The 18,909-nt window shown below is 36.0% G+C and overlaps 2 protein-coding genes across 4 annotated transcripts in view; one reads left to right on the forward strand and one right to left on the reverse strand.

The window, feature by feature from the left end:
- The window catches only part of ANO3 (anoctamin 3), a 423,263-nt gene that overhangs the window by 320,889 nt on the left and 83,465 nt on the right, over positions 1 to 18,909 (forward strand). Inside the window, exon 14 of the mRNA XM_055423747.2 lies at positions 2,163 to 2,223. Coding sequence (XP_055279722.2) covers positions 2,163 to 2,223 — 61 coding nt within the window. The remainder of the gene's footprint in view (positions 1 to 2,162; positions 2,224 to 18,909) is intronic.
- On the reverse strand, positions 1,479 to 14,975 carry MUC15 (mucin 15, cell surface associated). Of its 3 annotated transcripts, XM_055423745.2 has the most exons (4): positions 14,636 to 14,953; positions 8,327 to 9,036; positions 6,149 to 6,298; positions 1,480 to 3,640 (listed from the first exon to the last, which is right to left on the reverse strand). In XM_055423745.2, the coding sequence occupies exons 2-4, from the start codon at positions 8,997 to 8,999 to the stop codon at positions 3,480 to 3,482; spliced, it is 984 nt and encodes a 327-aa protein (XP_055279720.1). In that variant the 5' UTR covers positions 9,000 to 9,036; positions 14,636 to 14,953; the 3' UTR covers positions 1,480 to 3,479. The 3 variants fall into 3 exon arrangements, with proteins under 3 accessions (XP_088699324.1, XP_055279720.1, XP_055279721.1); XM_055423746.2 differs by lacking the exon at positions 6,149 to 6,298 and having other exon boundaries at positions 14,636 to 14,975; XM_088843198.1 differs by lacking the exons at positions 6,149 to 6,298; positions 14,636 to 14,953 and having other exon boundaries at positions 1,479 to 3,640; positions 8,327 to 9,033.

Below are 18,909 nucleotides of genomic sequence, written 5' to 3' on the forward strand. Positions count from 1 at the left end.
CATTTAGGAGCTCTTAGATTAGGACCCTTGCTGTTGTTCAGTTGGTAAGTCATGTCTGACTCTTTGTGACCCCATGGACTATAGCCCTCCAGGCTCCTCTGTCCATGGATTTTCCAGGCAAGAATACTAGAGTGGGTTGCCATTTCCTCCTCCAGGGGATCATCCCAACTCAGGGATCAAACTCGAGTCTCCTGCATTGTCAGGTGGGTTCTTTACTACTGAACCACAAGGGAAGCCCATATTAGCACCCTAAAAAAGCCTTGTCATGGGAAGCTATTATACAAGCACTGGCTTCTAAGTGCTCTTCTTATCTCTAAAGTCTCCCCTGTCATAATACACACCACACGTAATAGTTTAGTGGATGTAACATGATGACCTTACACTTTTACCTGCCTCCTCAGGGCAGGTTCTGAAGACTTCCCTAACTTCCATTCTAGCTTTATCTTTCACTACAAGTTTATAATCTCACATTACATCAGTATGACATGTATACCTTACCACGTCTGGTGGATGTGTTTCTAAAAGTTGATATTTAAATTTACTTAGTTAAAAAATGCCTGAAAGATTTATAAACAAAAGTAACAGAAAAAAAATGAAAAGCTGTTTTAAGGAAAATGTTGCACAAAATATCATTTCTCTGCAACACAATTGTTATTAAATATGGCTTTTTACATGTCACTTTTCTAAAAACAGGGCCATTTCTGGAGCAGGGGGAGCCATTATTTCTTGGTCACCTTTATGTTTCCATGTGTGAAGCCTCTGTTCTAACACTTTTAAGAGGCTGTTTCCTGCACTAAACTTGTTTATAAAGGACAGCAGACAGCTCTTCAGCTGCTTGGCAGCCGCATGTGTCTCTGTGGGAAATCTTTGTACACACAAAAAAAAGCTAAATTCCCCCACTGGGTGGAATTTTATGAGCTCTGTGGGAGAATTTCTTTGTGGTCCTTTTCTCTACTGTACATAATATATACTGATGATTGTTGTGAAAAACTATTCTTATTGCATTTTTTAAAAGCCCAAGCATTAACATCAACAGTCTTAGAAGTTTAGAGCCATCTAGAATATCTTGCACCTATCTACCAACTTTCAAAAGTAATATTTTTCATTATCTTTTGTATAATGAAATTTTCAATAGTGCAATATTACAGGAAAATACATCCCACCTTTCTCTGTTTTACATATTCCTTTGCAGTGTGTTCCAGAAGTTACAATTAAAATGCACATCAGTGTCATTTTAATGCCCCCATTGAGCACTCTTTAGACTGTCGACTAAGCAAAGAAGGCACCATTCTATTCCCACTGTCCTTAGAATAATGTTCTTTAAACCCCTACCTAATTGCCCTCTACTCCTGTGACAATAATGCACCTATTTTCTGTATTATTTCTATGGTATTTAAGTGAGTGAAAAACATATGATGCCTTGACTGTATTGGTTTAATCTCCCTCACTAAATTATAACTAAAGATATCATGCAAATTAAAAGAGAAAAAGGCAAATTGAATTTATACTTTATTAAAATCAAACAATTCTTACAACCCTGAAATGTATATTCAATAACATTGTGTAACTGTACATTGTTTCTTTATAAAACTTCAGGTCATGTCTGATTAAAAAACACTTGGACTATGTCCTAAATATATCCAGTGATTGATGAAATTTCTTAATGACCCATGGCACTTTCTGAAAGACATCAGAGAGAAGGGTTAGCACTCTGATACCTCTCCCTTGGAAATGCTGGATCACTAATGGAATTCTGTATTCTGCAACATCCCTCGCCCTGAAAGTTTTGCTAACAGGAAGTGCATCTGTGTATGCTTTCACTGGAAAGCTAACTTCTTAAAGCTCACTGCGTAGCTTCCATTTGTGGTCCACAAATACTTGCTCAGAGTGCTAGAACCACTTCAAAGCAGAAACAAAGGTAGAGTCCAAAAGGAAAAGAGAAGGTAAGGGGGAAAATGCTGATTCCCAACTTTCTCCATGAGAAAATCACATGAAACAGTTGCAGGACCCATGAAAGCCCATGTATATCTTATATTTACAAATGATAAAATAATGTGATTCCATGGAGAAAAAAAATCAACAGTGCCTCAATGTAAAAAGAGTAATCACTGGATTATTATAACCAAAAATGTTGCTAATATTTTTGTTTGTTTTCCATTAAGGTGACATATCTGTTTGATAATGGAGGGACAGTCTTCTTTGCTATTTTTATGGCAATATGGGGTAAGTATGTTCTTCCATTACTTAACTTCCTAGCCCTTGTTTTCTGAAGCTGCTGCTGTGTTTCTGCACACCCACACACAAACACACATACCATGTGTCAATTCAACAATAAAATCTCTTTTTTTCCTATGCCTTCTTCATACGTTCACTTTGCTTCTTTGGGAATTTAACTTGATCTAATCTTCTAATCCCTAAAGCCTCAACCTTCCTATACAGTAGAGCATATTTTTCCCACCAAAAGCAGCCAGTAATTAAAAACAAACTGAAGCATACTTGTGAAAGTGATGATTAGAAAACGTTTTGTTTGCTTAAGGTTTCCAGTCATCAATTTTTTTTAACCTTACATTTTATGCACTTAGAGATACAGAATCTATTCCATATATGATTAAGCAATAATGTCTAATACTAAATAAATCCTGTTTCTATCTATCATCTTAAAACTGTAAAAATTATGTTTAGGTATATGTATTGGCTGACTTTTTTGTGAAGTTTCTCATTGAGTTTTTAAAGAACCCAGTTAATTGAGACCTAAAGTAAATTACAGATTGGAATTTCCCATGATTTGTAAAGAAATGATTACTTTCCTGGGTAGGGTCAACTTTCCAATGATGGTCTGTTGAATGCAAAGTTATCATCAACTTGGCAACTCAAGGACTTTACTATTGACCTGCTGATACAGAAAAATAAAATGTACTCGAATACAAATCTTTCACTTTCATTGCCTTAATTTCCCAGGAACACAAACTCTGCCATACTCTTTCTAGTTGTAACTCAAAATTAAAAAAAAAAAAAATCACTCTTCTAATTTTCCTTCAGGAAAAAGCATTAAGAATACAAAGGGAGCAATGAAGAGTTAATCCATTGATTTTTGTCTCCCCCCTCACCCAAAAAGTAAAAATGTAATTTGGGGTTCCTATTTTCATTGAAGGATTTTTTAATTAATGAGGCAGGGCAATCATGGTGAAGTCTTTTAGTTTTACCTGATTCCATAGATATTTCTTACTAAAAAAAAAATAGGCCAAAATACTAATGAAGGTTTCTCAATGGATGAATCAGCATAGCCAAAACTGGTAAGAAAGGCAACCTTTTGGATGATTTATCCTCTGTTTATGTTTTTGCTAGTAGCGTCATGCTTTTACAGTTCTCCTTGACACAGGCCACATGACAGTGGTCTTGCTTCAGTGTTTGGAAGATGGATTTGAAAAAGCCAGGATATAGATGAACACTTGCCATCTGCAGCCTTTTCCCCCTAAGTTTTACACTGAGGTACGAAGAGGAGGTATGTCATCCATAGGAATGCCATCATGTGCATTTTCTCCACCTGCTGAAGTAGATGAATCATTTGCAGTTGGGTTGTAGTAACTAGAATTCCCAAAACTCACATCATAAGGTTCCGGTGCATTATCTAATCGCAGAACTAAAAAAGCAACAAAAAAATAGTTTTATAGTGACAGTCTGGAATGCATACTCCTGCATCTGCTAGACCATAGGAATTGTTCTAAACAAATAGTTACATTTTTATACAATATTTTCAGATACTGGTTTTGAATTTAAATAAGTAGTTATTTATCAAGCCACATTTTTCTTTCTAAAACTGAGAACAGTTTAACTTCCAAAATTTCACTGCTGGTGGTCCAAATGTAAAGGAACTATGGGAGAGATCACAACAGAAGTCTTACAATATTTGGTAAAAGGAAGTATTAACATGTCTCATTGACTTTTGAATCTTGTGAATTCAGAATCATGTCAACATGTTCAGAATTTTTACTTCTGGTGTAAAATGATTTTTAAAAAGTGAAGAGCTTTACTTTTAAAATCAGTGTCATTATTTTATCAAGTGGCTTAATATCTTTACAGGTGAGCAATGGAGATAAAAATAAATTGTAAAATCTTCTGTTTGCTTCTGATAGATCCAGGTTATCGTACACTTAAGGTTTTCTAACTAATAACAGCTTTTTTTTTCTTTCCACAAACAGCTACTTATTATTTCCTTAATGATCTTGAATTTGTTTTTATAGAAAACTTGGAATGTTCTAGGCTTCTGAATACTAAAACAGTGACTATTTACTAGCTATATTAGTCATCTAATTATTCAGCTAGGTAGTCTCAGATCCTGCCTAGTCCTTAAGCCTTCTGTTTACAAACTGGGCTCCCAGGAGCCTTAGGGATTTGAAAGGGGTAACACAAAGTCACCTTGAAAAAGTAAAACTGTTATGATTGAATTATTCCATTATGCCTCAATCACAACATCTTGGATTGTACAAAGTTGACAGACTCACCGTTTACATCTGACAACATTTAAAGAAAATATTATGAAGTTAAAAAAAAAGTCTGGAAGCCCCAGAAGCTTGAAATTGTATCCTTCAATTTGGAAAAGTGCTACTTTTTATTTTCTATGGATTGCTAGAAATCCATAAACAGATTTGAAAAGGCCAGGATGTAGACGAACAGAGTTCAGTTAAATTTACAACTAATGGGTTTGCTTTTGAAAATCAGCAATATATCAGTAATGATCCAAACATAAAAATCAATAAGATTTTATCAATAGGACTCAACAGGGGCATTTAACTATATTTTGATGATTCAGTTCAGTTCAGTTCAGTCGCTCAGTCGTGTCCGACTCTTTGCGACCCCATGACTCACAGCACGCCAGGCCTCCCTGTCCATCACCAACTCCCTGAGTTCACTCAAACTCATGTCTGTCGAGTCGGTGATGCCATGCTGCTGCTGCTGCTAAGTCACTTCAGTCGTGTCCGACTCTGTGCGACCCCATAGACGCCAGCCCGCCAGGCTCCCCCGTCCCTGGGATTCTCCAGGCAAAAACACTGGAGTGGGTTGCCATTTCCTTCTCCAATGTGTGAAAGTGAAGTTGCTCAGTCATGTCTGACTTGTAGCGACCCCATGGACTGCAGCCTGCCAGGCTCCTCCATCCATGGGATTTTCTAGGCAAGAGTACTGGAGTGGCTTGCCATTGCCTTCTCCGCGGTGATGCCATAGCAAGAGTCTATTATGTAAGCCAAAAACCAGATTTCTTTTTTGTCCTGAAATATTTTTTTAAAAAGAGATGAGTCAAGATTCTGAAGTGATTTCATTTCTGTTCTAGTTAATACTGATCAAACTCAGTACTTTATTCTTAGCAGACACGTTTCTCATCCATAGATGTGGTGCTTTTTTTTCCCATCACGTGACTGGGAAATTTTTGAATTAAGGTATATCTGACTTTATGTACCCAAATACACAACTCATCACAAATTCTTTTTTAGAGCCTCATCAAGATAATTAATAGAGATCTATTGTATATGTGTAAACTTTATTGTATATATGTAAACTCTGGAAGAGCATCCAATTAAAATAAATCATTGTTCAAAATCCTGCTACTAAGAGATCCAACAACGATGGAGAATGGCTCCACAGTTTTTTGCTTACAAACTGGCAATTTTGTTTTTAATATCATACAATTGTCTTTTCATTGGCTTCTCTGATGGTTCAGATGGTAAAGAAACTGTCTGCTATGCAGGAGACCTGGATTCGATCCTTCCAGGAGGTTGGAGGAGGAAATGGCAGCCTATTCCAGTATTCTTGCCACACTCCTCCTGGACAGAGGAATGTGTGGTGGGCTGCACACAGTCTATAAGATTGCAAAGAGTCAGACACGACTGAGTGACTAACACTATTTATAATGCTATGTTTTAGGTTCTGGGATTACTTAAAACCAATTGCAATGGGATGAGCAACAGTTCCAAATGGTTTTAAAACTTCACTAACAGGCCCACGTTCTTTGAGAAAGAGAGTAGATCAGAATAAATCTTTAGTTCATTTCTGTCATGTGACTCTCTAAATCCCATCTAGACAATGTAGTGAACATTAGCATCTTCACTTAATTAAAATCAGTGTGTACAGGTGAAGTTCTGAAAGTTGTTTTTACCTGGTTCATTTCTGTCATCATAAAGTCGCCGATGGGAAAATGAATCTGTTTTCCTTTTTCCACATAAAAGGTAGCCAACAAGACTAAGCAATGAAGCACCCAGAATAGCACCTAAAATGGCCCCAAATACTACTCCTGTATTTCTGTTCTCTAGAGGACAAAGAAAAAATAATTTACACAGAAGAAGTAGAAAACAGTTATTCAAAGAATAGAAATACATGTGGACTTTGTGTAAGCAAAGTTTAACTTTTTTTTTTTAAGATAATGGGTATGTATATATAGTGGGTGTGTGTGTGTGTTTTATAAAGTACTGTTTTGGGGATATATCAGAAATATATACTTCCTGATAAAACTGTGCTTCAATATTTGAATTATCTTGAAACATTCCTAAGCCTTAGTTTTGTAACTGTCTCATTACGTATTAACACCAATAGTACTGAAATGCCATGTGTGTTCTCCATTAAGATCTAACTTCTATGTTGAATTCTATATTGTTTTTAATCAACTCGGAATCACTGATGAACTTGAATGATGAGATAGACTTTGAGTTTGTTTCTATTCAGAAGTAAAAAGCAAATGGAAGTAGGTGATAGAAATGAATTCACCCCAAATGAAAAGTCATTATGAGAAAAATAAATATATTCTGATATAGAATATTTTCAAGTACAGGAAATATATCAAACAAAACAGGATGTGTCCTGTGCTTTGTATATTTCAAACAAATGTGTAGGTCCGAGTTTCAAGGAATCCAGAATTTCATTCTATCATCCCCTTTAACAAGTACCTTATTTGAAGGCTGTCATCAGTAAATCACATAACACTCTCTGAATTCATGCTTAGTGCAATTTATTTTCAGCTTTAAAAAATAATTTCTCAAGAAGCTTATTAATTAGGTAAGCAAGAGTTCTTATAGGGTCTCTAGTTATATATCAGACTCCATTTATACACCAAGAAACATGTAGAAATTTTTGACAACAGAAGCACATTTTTTTACTAAGCTGAAAGTGAGGCAAAGTTAACTAAATTTTCTTTTGATTAAAGAACAATGGTAGGATTAAGTACTCAATATTCTCTCTCTCTCTCTCTCTCTATATATATATATATATATATATATATAGTGTTAGAAAGGCAAAACAGAGCATAGTTTTATATGTATGAATGTAAGGATGTCTTAAAATTATGAAAATATGTGTACACATAATATATTGATTGCTGCTGCTGCTGCTGCTAAGTCGCTTCAGTCGTGTCCGACTCTGTGCGACCCCACAGACAGAAGCCCACCAGGCTCCCCCGTCCCTGGGATTCTTTTATTGATTGCAGTGCTATACTAATCTTGGATTTCAAATTTTAAAACTTTTCTTGTACACTAACAACAGCTTTCAAATAGGAATTTGTATATATAATTTGTTGTTTATATCACTAACATCTGTAGATAGGTTGCATGGAAATCAATTAGTTCATGGAGGGAAAATATATATTTTTTTAAATTCAGGAAACAAAACCATGGCTATATGATGAATCTTCATTATATATTAGAAATATTTTCTGCTTTATGATTAAAAACTTGACTAATCCCCAAATGAAAACAGAAATGTCCCCACAGCACAATTTTCCTGTGATACTCACAGCTGAATTTTATTTTTATGGTGTTCAGTAGGTACCAAACTAAAAATTAAGAAGGGTATGTTGAATTTACATTTTTTAAATATCAGTGTTCTAGTCTCCTGTGATTGCTGTATGGTTTCAGATAATTTCCAAATTTATTTATTTCATTCTCTTTTCAAAACCCACATACATATATTTTTAAACTTCAGTTGCGTTGTATTCCTAAAAGCCTGGGAAATTTCATAGAGGCCTTTCTGAGAGGCAGTAAAATTGTTACAGTATCTTAAAACTGTACCATTACATCTGTTTTAGTTTCTTTTCAACTTAACCTATTTCTTATTTTGCCCCACTGTTTTATCACATTCCCATACCGTAATGACTAGTGTCTATTGACTTAAGTCCAAAAATCCCTTCACTATACACTGTGAATATCATGGCTGCTGTTGCAAAATGAGAACCACTTGCACTACTGCAGCCTCCTTTATCTTCTAGAGTGGTGCATTCCTTAGGTGTAATAACTTATTTGGATATTCGATTTCACACAAAAGGAAAATTAAATCCATTTATATTTACCTTCTTGGGGGTCTGACGTATTTGGAAAGATTTTTGAATTATTGGTGAACTTCAGGGTGGGATGTAAAGTTGTCTCTTGATAGACGGTAAACCCCTCCACGCCCTCTCTGGTGGTGGCAGGCCATCCATCTGTTACCATGGGGGTCACAGATATGGTGTTTGGTCCTGAAGGGAGGTTGCTAACTGTAATGGAGCTGTTGCCAGGAGCTTTCATGGTATCATTGATGGTAAAGTTTTCTGAAGATACAGTAACTGTAGTATTGGGAGGGGCTGAAACTGGCAGAAGACTGTTATCTGCTATGGATGAGTTCCAAGGCAGTTTAGAAACAAAGCTGTGGATTGAGGGAGATCTTGGGGAAAGTGTAGGGATGAGTCTCGGACTCCTGGAATAGTTGTCTGTTGACAGATTACTGTAGAAACCTGTCTCATGTGTTTTATTTGATGGATCCCTAAAAGAGAAATTACTTGCCTTGGGATTGGAGGTTTCTCTATTTTCTTTATCTGAGGTTAAATTTGCTTTACTTTCTAAAGGAACGGCTTGATTTTCCCTTGTTTTTAAGTCTTCTGCAGTGCTTTCTGTTGTGTTTGCTTTTTGACCTTCTTCCCCATGGCTTCCAAACAGTAGCAAACTAGACAAAATTGAAATCAACAGAATTTTGGCTGAAGTCAACATTGTAATCTTCTTTGGTATTAGTGTTAATATGGAGAATCTGAAAGAAAATAATAACCATTTGATTTATTAAATGAAGTATTGAGGTTTTTCATTAATGGATCTACATTTCTAAAGTGATTTTTAAAAATATAGAGACATAATACTGAGATGATTGTATCATACCCTTTAATCCAAAAGTTTATTTTCTTTGGATTTTATTAAAACAAGAGTCACTAAGTTCTGTTTGACTGAGTTCTATTTTATATAATATTTCTTTCTTCCTCTAAGGAAATGTCATATAGAAACTTTTTCAAGCTAGACATTGCCCTTTTATTATTTCAAAGATCATTTAGCTTGGGACAAGTTGAAGTATACACACACACACACACACACACACACACACACACATAGTGTATATGGATGGCTAAGTAATTTTTTTTAATACTGTAAATATAGGACATGTAGGGCTTGCTGATTTCTTTAACCTATTTAAGGAAATGTGTTTTATAAAGATGCAATTTGGTGTGTTTATTATAAAAATTATGTTATCGATTATACACTAAACATACCACTTTAAAGTGAGTCAGTCAGGAACTCCACTTGAAAGCATTTTATTAGTTCCTAATTTGAGTTACTTGAATTTGAGGTTAACATTCCTTTTTTTTACATTATGTTTACTTCATGTTGCCCCTTTTCCTATTAATCCCAAGTTACAGAAAGTCAGAAAAACTCTTAGAACTGGAGATTCTTTCACTGTATTCTCTTATTGTGTAAGTGAAGAATCTGATTGGGAGTATGTGTGGAAAAAGGTACCTAACTAGATCATGGCAGAGTTGGAAATCATGGCTCTGACCTCCAATCCAGACACATCACATTGCCTCTTAAATGTGGAAGCGCCACAGTTCATAGATAGGAGGATATGGGGGAGATGTTTTGAATTTACATTTATATTACAAATCTGGCTTCTATATGAAAAACATATGAAAAAGAATCATCATGTGAAGCAGTTGTTTTATCAAATCATAATAATCATACTAACTTCAAAGTGTTCTGCAGACTAAATGAAATGATTTAAGTAGAAGTACTTTAAACCATATCTGGTCCAAAGTAAGCAGTTAGTTAATTTCCATTTCTTCTTATTAAAATATATCATTATTTCCATAAGTGTCTTACAGTTTATAATATCAACTAATTAGATCCTCTCAATGATCCCTTGACACAAAAAGAGTAGCTCACATTATCCTCATTTTGCAGATGAAGAAACTGAGGGTCAGAGTGTCCAGTAATGAAAGCTAGTAAATGAAAAAAGCAGCAGTGAAAGCCAAATTTGCTGACTCCAACCTAATTAGGTGTTAAAATTTTAAGTATTTTTAATTTAAAAATAATTCTAAAAAAAAGACTATATTTGTATTTGTGGTTATTTTGTTTATTTATATTTCAGTCACTTTCTGTGATAATCAAGAAAATTCATTTAGATCCTAAAAAATTTTAACATAATTGGAAAACATATTATTAGTATGCACTTATTACATGAGAAGGTTTGCATGTTTTCTCATTTAATTCTTAACAAAAACAATGAAACAATAAGGAAGAGGTTATTAATCCTACTTTACATATAGTTAAATGGGAATAAAAAATGTAAATAATGTATTCAAAACACATAGTAGTTGAAAGATAGGGTTATAATTCAGACCTTGGCATCAAAATTTCATAATCACTCACCTATATAATAGAAGCTACAAAGGAATATATATTTGGTATCAACTGGTTTTTAGAACTTTTCCTACAAGTGTTAGCACGGATTATAATAATAATAAAATAATCCAAATTTTATTTTAACCAGAGCTTTTGATAACCTCATATTTTTAATCACTGGTAAAGTAGTGACTTCTATCAAACTGTGTGCTGTGCTTAGTCACTCAGTCATGTCCAACTCTTTACAACACCGTGGACCATAGCCCACCAGTCTCCTCTGTCCATGGAATTCTCCAGGCAAGAATATTGGAGTGGGCTGCCCTGCCCTCCTCCAGGGGTCTTCCCAACCCAGGGATCGAACCCAGGTCTCCCGCATTGCAGGTAGATTCTTTACCGTCTGAGCCACCTTCTTCATTAAGTACCTCTTAAACATGCTAAAGTACACCTTTATCCTAATTTAGAAATTCCCAACAGTTGTCTCCATGGTTTCTAAATAAACACTTTTACCTTGTAATTTACAGATTAACATTAACAAAATAGGAATGATTATCCCCAGGACCTGAAGTTCACCAACATTTAATTAAAATATTGCTTCACCTATCACATTTAAAATGCAATTCAATTTAGTTTAAAAATACTCAAATGGACCTTTTCAGAAACATCTCTTTCCTGTGAACTCTGTCAAGTTCATGGTGAACTTTATAGCCTCTTTCACTGTCTCCTGCAGGGATCTGATTCATTTTGCATTGTATTTGGTCACCTATTTGGTTAGGCAGTTTGATTAGCTTTCCCTAAACCTAGGCTTTCTGATTATTTTGTCTTTCCAAAGAAGTGGTCACAAGAGGGGACCAAAAACCAAGCTTTGGCTGTTCATCTAATTTTCTCATAATGTCACAGAAGGATTGTTGCAAAGTGTTTTTACTCCCTTCCCGTAATGAGAATCCACATATCAAGAGTCAGCAAAGTGAGTTTTGTTGTTCCTGTTTCGCTTTGCCTGTAACATGGAACCACCAAGGGGATCGCTCTACCTTTTACCCAGCTTTTGATTCTAACTTGAAAACCTAAGGTATCAACACCCCTAATGAGCCAAGCAGTCTGTTATGCCTATAATTTATTTCCAGGGAAACAGGAGAAAGTAAAGAGTGGGATAAGACAGTACATTGTGAATGCTATTTGCAATTTATTCAAAAATTAATACACTCATGGGTAAGGCTTTTATGAGTATTGATTTGTTCTGTTGTCCTAGAATAGGAGCTGGGGACAACTTTGCTTCTGCCCTCTGGCTTCTGAGAGAACCAGGTTGCACCTCCTACTCAGGCCATTCATCTTAAAGGGACAGAAGCAACCAGGAATTGAAGCCATCAGCTTATCAGAACACTGGCACTGGATTTTTACTGGGGCAAGGACTAAGGAATTTTGGTTAAGTGTGACCCCGTTTTCCCCTGGAGTAGGAAATGGCAACCTACTCCAACATTCTTTCCTGAAAAATTCCATGGGAAGAGGAGCCTGGTGGTCTATAATCCATGAGTCGCAAAGAGTCAGACATGACTGAGCACAGACCCCATTCTGAATGGAACAATGCATATTACAAACAGGGAAGATTAATGTTAGTGGTACAGAAACTCCAGAGGACAATAAAAGAAATCTATATTCTTTACAATTTTCTTTCAGCCTCCTTCCTTCTCTAGTTAATATATTTAAGCTCTGTTACATATTTGCTGTGTAAGGCTAGATAATGGATTGTGTGCTCCTGTGTTCCAAGCTCATCAGTCAACCAGGTCCACAGTGGAGGCAGAGAGAATGTGGGGATGAGAGAAAGTGAATTTGGAGAGAGAGAGAGGAAAAAAAAAAACAACAAAGCAGGAGAACCAGGTAGCATCATTTCTTCTGTTTTTGCCCCATCTTGCCCTGAGGTAGAAATTCCTAACAGGAGTTTTCAGGATGTAGACTTGGAACAGAGATAAGCTCATTATGAACCTGAAAAACTTCCAAGATTAGAATTATTATAAAGGGAACAGAGACAGAGAGAGAGGAGGAGAATTTCCATCCAATTTGTGATACATTAAACAAAGATTCTAAATCTTTCTGAATATATTGAAATATTTGTATTGTTTCTAAGGCTTAATAACTTTTAAAATATACTTTCGGATAGTGTGAGTTTCACTTTTTTTAAAAAAATAATTCCTCTCTCCAAAGAAAATGAATGCTGTTTTCTCTTGTCTTTGGTGTTGGCAGTAAAAAGTGGTTTCATATTACTGCTTTTGTGTAGAGGGTTTCAGGAGGTGGTGATAAGGGAAGAAAAAAAGAAAACTTGTGGCCATTAAGAGAAGCAAATCCACATTCACTGTTCATAAAATTGTTGCTCCTTAATTTTGTAAAGTTGTTATTCTGCCCAGCCCTCTTGTTGTAACTGAGTCAAACCTATTTTGCATTGAGCTTTAAAAATAAGGAGGTACCCTGGTTTGTGTCAAGTAATCAAGCCATGCAAGGGAAGAGGAATGCTAGTTATTCTGAACTAAACCAAAATCAGAAATTTTAAACAAAACCATCACTTTAAGCTGCACTGAGATGTATAAAAGCATGTTTCTGTAGTGAAACAACTAAAGAGTATATTCTGTGCTGCTTCTCTCTCAGTTGTTTGTGATCATTCTTATTGTAGATCTCAGGCTACCAATTAAGACAAATGAGTTTTGTTTGTCTTAGTCATAAGAAACAGCCTGACATGTAGCCGGTATCCCAGGCAGAACTCACATTTTACTCTGAGTGGACTTTCCAGTCTTGCATCGTATTTTGCTGTCCCTCACTGAAAAAGCCACAGTGAATGAAGACATAAGGAATTATGCTTCTAGAGATGCCTCTTTTATGAGAGAGTTTTAAGGGAGAGAAGACTTCACTAGCCAGAAGGTAGGATTCTATTGAGAACCCATATCATTCACTTTATTTGATTTTAAAAGGAAGAAACAAACAAAAAGGAAACATGACTTTCCTTCAGGAACTAATACATTTCAATAGTTTGAGAACATCATTCTAATTATAAGGCAGAGGAATGTATAAGCCCAGAAAAATATATAGAATGTCATACTCCCTGCTAACTCGGGCATTTTCAGCCATAAACTTCAATACTGAAATAATTAGGTGGAAGAGTGTTTAGAAAGATTGTGTCTCCAAAAGAAATATTCTGAACCCAAATTCCCGGGTTTTAAGCCTTCTATTGTTTCACTATTCGTAGAAACAGTGTCTATGGATTGGTTAGAAGACAGTGGTAAGCAGTATATTGGCCTCTTTAATAAAAGAATCCTTACACAGTCACAAACTGAAAATAATTATAAGAAACTTAATGCCTGTCTTTGATCCATGGGAGGTCTTTTGCAGCAACCTGCTTAGCCTTTTAGATTTCCATTGAGTGCTCTACATGTGTGCATACCATGCTAAGTAAAATATACGCACATCATTTTTCCAGTTTTTGATTAAGAAGATCTTTGGCAAATATATAAAGCCTAATAATTTCTTGTATTAGCAGATTGTCTTCAAAAAGCTGTTATGTTCTAATACTTCAGCAAGAACCATTGAGCCAAATTCATAATTTAAATCTAAATGCTCAGTTTATATTCTCGCAGCCACGTCTGCTTTAAACATTTTGAAACTTTTTACTAAGATCTGACTTAAGGAAATTCGCCCTTGCAATCATGTACATTTTAAGCAAGTTTTTTCTTTAACTCTTCAGCTGGTTTCATCATCTAGAGAATTTGGCAATAATTCTCAAAGTTAACTCACTTAGCACGAATGCTCATTTGGAAGGTAATTACTTGATGAAACAGTTACCTGTCTTCACAAAGGGTCTCTGCAGTTACTTGCCAGACTGTTCTGCCAAAAGTTCAACTGGTTTTGATTCTCTTTGGTAAATAAGAGAAAGAGAGAGAGAGATGAGACCAAGGATCTGATATAATCCAGCATGCAGTTACCTTCAGGTCTAGGAGGTGTTTCCAAACAGGAACTGAAGTATCACAGCCGTCCTGGCCACAATGAGTCTGCCATGCATTAGAGAAAGCAAATGGGCTAAGTGTACAGATGTCCCACTAGGCAGGAGGGTGCCAGAGAAACGAAGTTAGGTGGAGCTGGCTGTATCTTGCTTGTGTAATAGAGCACCCAAGAACCTGACTGACCTGCTTCTCAGCTGTCAGCATGAAGCTATCGCCTCATTCAGGCCTTTTAAAAAAAGAGAAAAAGAAAGCCCAACCCTCCAGCTTTCATAGGTTGGTCGCTTTGACTTCGGGACAGGCTAGTTCTCTTTTGGGTGTTGGAAAACAAAGGACACACATTTCTTGCCCTCAATGAAAAAAAGCGGGACAGAGAGTTTGGTCCTGGTCACTGCTGTATCAGGGATTTCTGACACATGCTGAGTTTCCCCTTTGCAGGTGAGGAAACCACAGTGAGTCAGTCCTGCACCTGTTGCTCAAGTGACCTGTGCCGGCTGCATGCTGTTCTCCAAACACATAAACAAATCTTTCTTTCCCATTGTGGGGATGCCCAATTTGTGTACTCACAACCTGAATGGAGAAAGTGTTGTCTGCCATGAGCTGAAACTGGATTTATAGAAAGTCACACTTCAGACAGTGGATTACTGTGCATGGGATCCTTGAGAAAGCTGTAAAATATTAAGTTAGAAATCAGCACCAGGACTGAGGTGGGGTTTCTTGCTGACTCTCAGAAGTTTTGGGGAGGTGGTAAACGGGGCCTGACTGAGAATGGCCATGTGATCCCAAGTAATTCTGGCAGCCTGCTCAATTAGTTTCCATCCTGTGTTCTCTTTGCTTTTCCTCTCAACTTAGAAGCCAGAGAGTTTCAGAAGAGCCTAAGTAATGCTTGATTAAATACTAGAGTTGAATAACAACCTGGCACACTTCCTTTCACGGCTTATAAAAGGGAGAAGAGTGAAACTGCACTTTCTGGGAGATTCTGCACATCAATATTTGGGGACGGGCGCCAGGGTCTGTTCAGTTCCGTAAGCCTGAGCTTCATGCTTAGTTTCTGTTGCACAAGGAGATAGGTTTCCAACTGCTGAGAGAGAAAATGAAACTTTAGCTAAGGTTCAGGGGCTTTAAATTGAATGCAAAGAATCTGCCCAGTTAATTGTCTTCAAGAAAGAACAAGGTAATTCTATAGTTTCAAATTTTCTGAAGCCCAAAGTCCTTCAGAGTTTGATTAGAAATTAAGCCAATTGAGCCTAAAATGTATTCACTCAAAAGATATTTAAGCTATATTTGCACTGGTAGGAAGAAAAGCAAGTTCAGTTTAATCAAATAACTAGTTACTGAGAAATGGCTTAATAAAATTCAATTGGTTATTTTCAGATTAGCTAGTTACTAGGAAAAAAAATTCAATGGAATAAATATTTTTATATCTGTGCTTAGAGAACTGAACATGACTTGGCAGGACTGGGTGTATGGTACATACCCTTAGGGATTTTCCTAGATATGTGCATGAATACATTACCATGTTCTACTTAGCATAGTAATCATGGCCTATACCAGGCAAGGAAATTACAAGGTACTTCTGCTACAACTCTGCTTTCACTGACACAAGAGTCAAAGTGACCCTCTTTTCTGAAAACACTAGCTGTGGCCTCAGAATCCTTTTCACTACTGCCCTCCTGACAACCTTAACCAATTGAGTAGACCTGACCCTAGAGATAAACCTTGTTTACCTTCCCTGTCATGAGCACAGCTGGAAGCAGAGTTATAAAATGAAAACTATGCATAAATTTAATGCCTCAGTTATTACTTAGCTCACGTAGTTGTGATCAGACACCTTTATGGAAGCACCTGAGTTGGAGTTAAAAAGTAATTTCTTGCCAAACAAACAAGTCTTGCTGAGATGCATTTCCAGGTGTACCTGTGCATGATACCACAGTCTACGTAAGACCTATCCCATTTTGGACCTGAAGAACTCAACTATAAGGGACAATTACCCAACAATTTCATCCACCAAACCAGCTGAGATGACATACTATGCAATGCTTACATAATTTGTGTTGTACTTACTTTCTATGGAGGCTTTCATCTAGCACTCTCCAATTGCTTTACACCCATTAATTAAACCTCACAATACATAATGGAAGAAGAACTACTGCTTCTTTGTCTTAAATGGTGGAACCACTCACCAGTGGAGTTTCCAGAACATGAAGTCATGTTATTGTCACTGATAGATCTGAAAACAGAACCAGATTGTAGCTTGGGACCATGTCTCAGATAAAACCAAAATATTGTTCTAGGTCCAAAATGGTATCTTATTTTACAAACCCTATTGCATCACATGTGTGGTACTGACATCACATATAAGGAATTTGTTTCCATAGGTTAAATTCATTATTAGCAGGTTATGAGCTTAAAACAGGTTCTGTGTTGAATTTATGTTTTGTCTCCCCAGAGGAACATAGATTTTTTTAAGCAATAAAAAATTTTTTTGAGTAAAAATAAGAGTCCCTTGGACTGCAAGGAGATCCAACCAGTCCATTCTAAAGGAAATCAATCCTGGGTGTTCATTGGAAGGACTGATGCTAAAGCTGAAACTCCAATACTTTGGCCACCTCATGCGAAGAGTTGACTCACTGGAAAAGACTCTGATGCTGGGAAGGATTGGGGGCGGGAGGAGACGGGGACGAAAGAGAATGAGATGGCTGGATGGCATCACCGACTTGATGGACATGAGTTTGAGTGAACTCCGGGAGTTGGTGATGGACAGGGAGGCCTGGCGTGCTGTGTTTCATGGGGTCACAAAGAGTCGGACCCAACTGAGCGACTGAACTGAACTGAACTGAACTGAAGGTAATATCATGGTTATTTTATCTGAGGATATGTCAATGATATTCTTTACAAGTACAATGGAAATTGGCGACTGGAAAATTTCTTTAGGATGTTAACAGCTATTTTAGTATTCTGTTAGAAGAGAAGTAGAGGGATCATTCTCATGAGTGCTAACACTTGTTTAGCATACGAGGTTTTTTTTTTTTATAGTATGATCTTCATTTAACTGTAACTTCTTCGAAAGCTTAAGCACTATTTTGGTGCTAAAGACAATGCCTTTTGTTAAGCAGAAGTTTTGAAATAGCATATACATGGCATACATACATGCATAAATGGGGATCTGATGAAGGTTATAAATTGGACATGTCAGATACAAACTTTAATTCAGGCATAGTTCAAAGAAGTGAATTACATAACCATAACAAAACCTATTGCATTCCTATCCACACATTTAAAGGAACAAGTTTTCTCAGTAAACATCCTTATAAAAACAAGAAATTAAAATGAAGTTGATGCTGAAACCTATTTGATTGTAATAAGAAGTAGTAGGTGTCCATGTATACCTGGACCAATTGAAAAACAAAAGACCATTGACTTAACAACTTAAGAGAAGCATTTATAATAAAATCTTATATATTAAGCTTATATTTATTAAATTTTGGAATGAATTCTATTGTTTTATTAATTGAAGTGATAATCCAGGTGTTTTAAAGAGCCTTATATCCATTCTGATGTTTATAATTGTTTTAATTATTTTAATTTCTGTCTGTATTTTTTGTTTCAAAGAAGAATGACAAGGTAATCAATAAACATTTTCAGGCATAACTATAAAGGATAATATTCTGAGGTAGAAATAGAATAGAATTGGATTTAAAGATAAAATGGAACCATTAAAATGTTTCAGTAGATAAGAAGAACTTTCTGAAAGTATGCATCTTAAAGGAATATGAACTAGGTATAAAAGACCAACATAAAAGTTGTATTTTAAAATGTCAGTTTTTATAATGCACTGGAATTTGCATCCTTTGCCACAATTAACATATATGATGAAAGTAAATTTTGGATGTCATAAATATATATAATATGATACATAGTTCTATAAACTTATTTGAGGTTACAAAAATTTTGAAGACCACTGATTTAATGCATTAAATTCACTAATTTCTAAGGATTCAGAATATTTTATTGGGCATTTTTCTATAATAGGGCCTGACACAGTAACAGTTTTATTCTCTTCTAGTTCCATTAAAGGATAAAAAAGAAAAAAAGCCGGAGAGGGTTTCAGAGCTTTTGCCGAAATGTGATGGAAACCTGGTCCTATCACTTCATGGCAAATAGATGGGGAAACAGTGACAGACTTTATGTTTTTCAGTGCCAAAATCACGCAGATGGTGACTGGAGCCATGAAATTAAAAGACGCTTGCTGCTTGGAA

Source organism: Moschus berezovskii, chromosome 14 (genome assembly GCF_049115385.1).
Source record: "Moschus berezovskii isolate FMDL1 chromosome 14, NW_MosBer_1.0, whole genome shotgun sequence".
In the NCBI taxonomy this organism is placed as follows: domain Eukaryota; kingdom Metazoa; phylum Chordata; class Mammalia; order Artiodactyla; family Moschidae; genus Moschus; species Moschus berezovskii.

Excerpts from the sequence above, each read along its gene's own strand:
- MUC15 (XM_055423745.2), bottom strand. The coding sequence starts at position 8,999 with ATGTTGACTTCAGCCAAAATTCTGTTGATTTCAATTTTGTCTAGTTTG. Across the intron at positions 6,299-8,326 it reads TACGTCAGACCCCCAAGAAG|AGAACAGAAATACAGGAGTA; the intron begins GTAAATATAAAT and ends TTTGTCCTCTAG. Across the intron at positions 3,641-6,148 it reads TGATGACAGAAATGAACCAG|TTCTGCGATTAGATAATGCA; the intron begins GTAAAAACAACT and ends TTGCTTTTTTAG.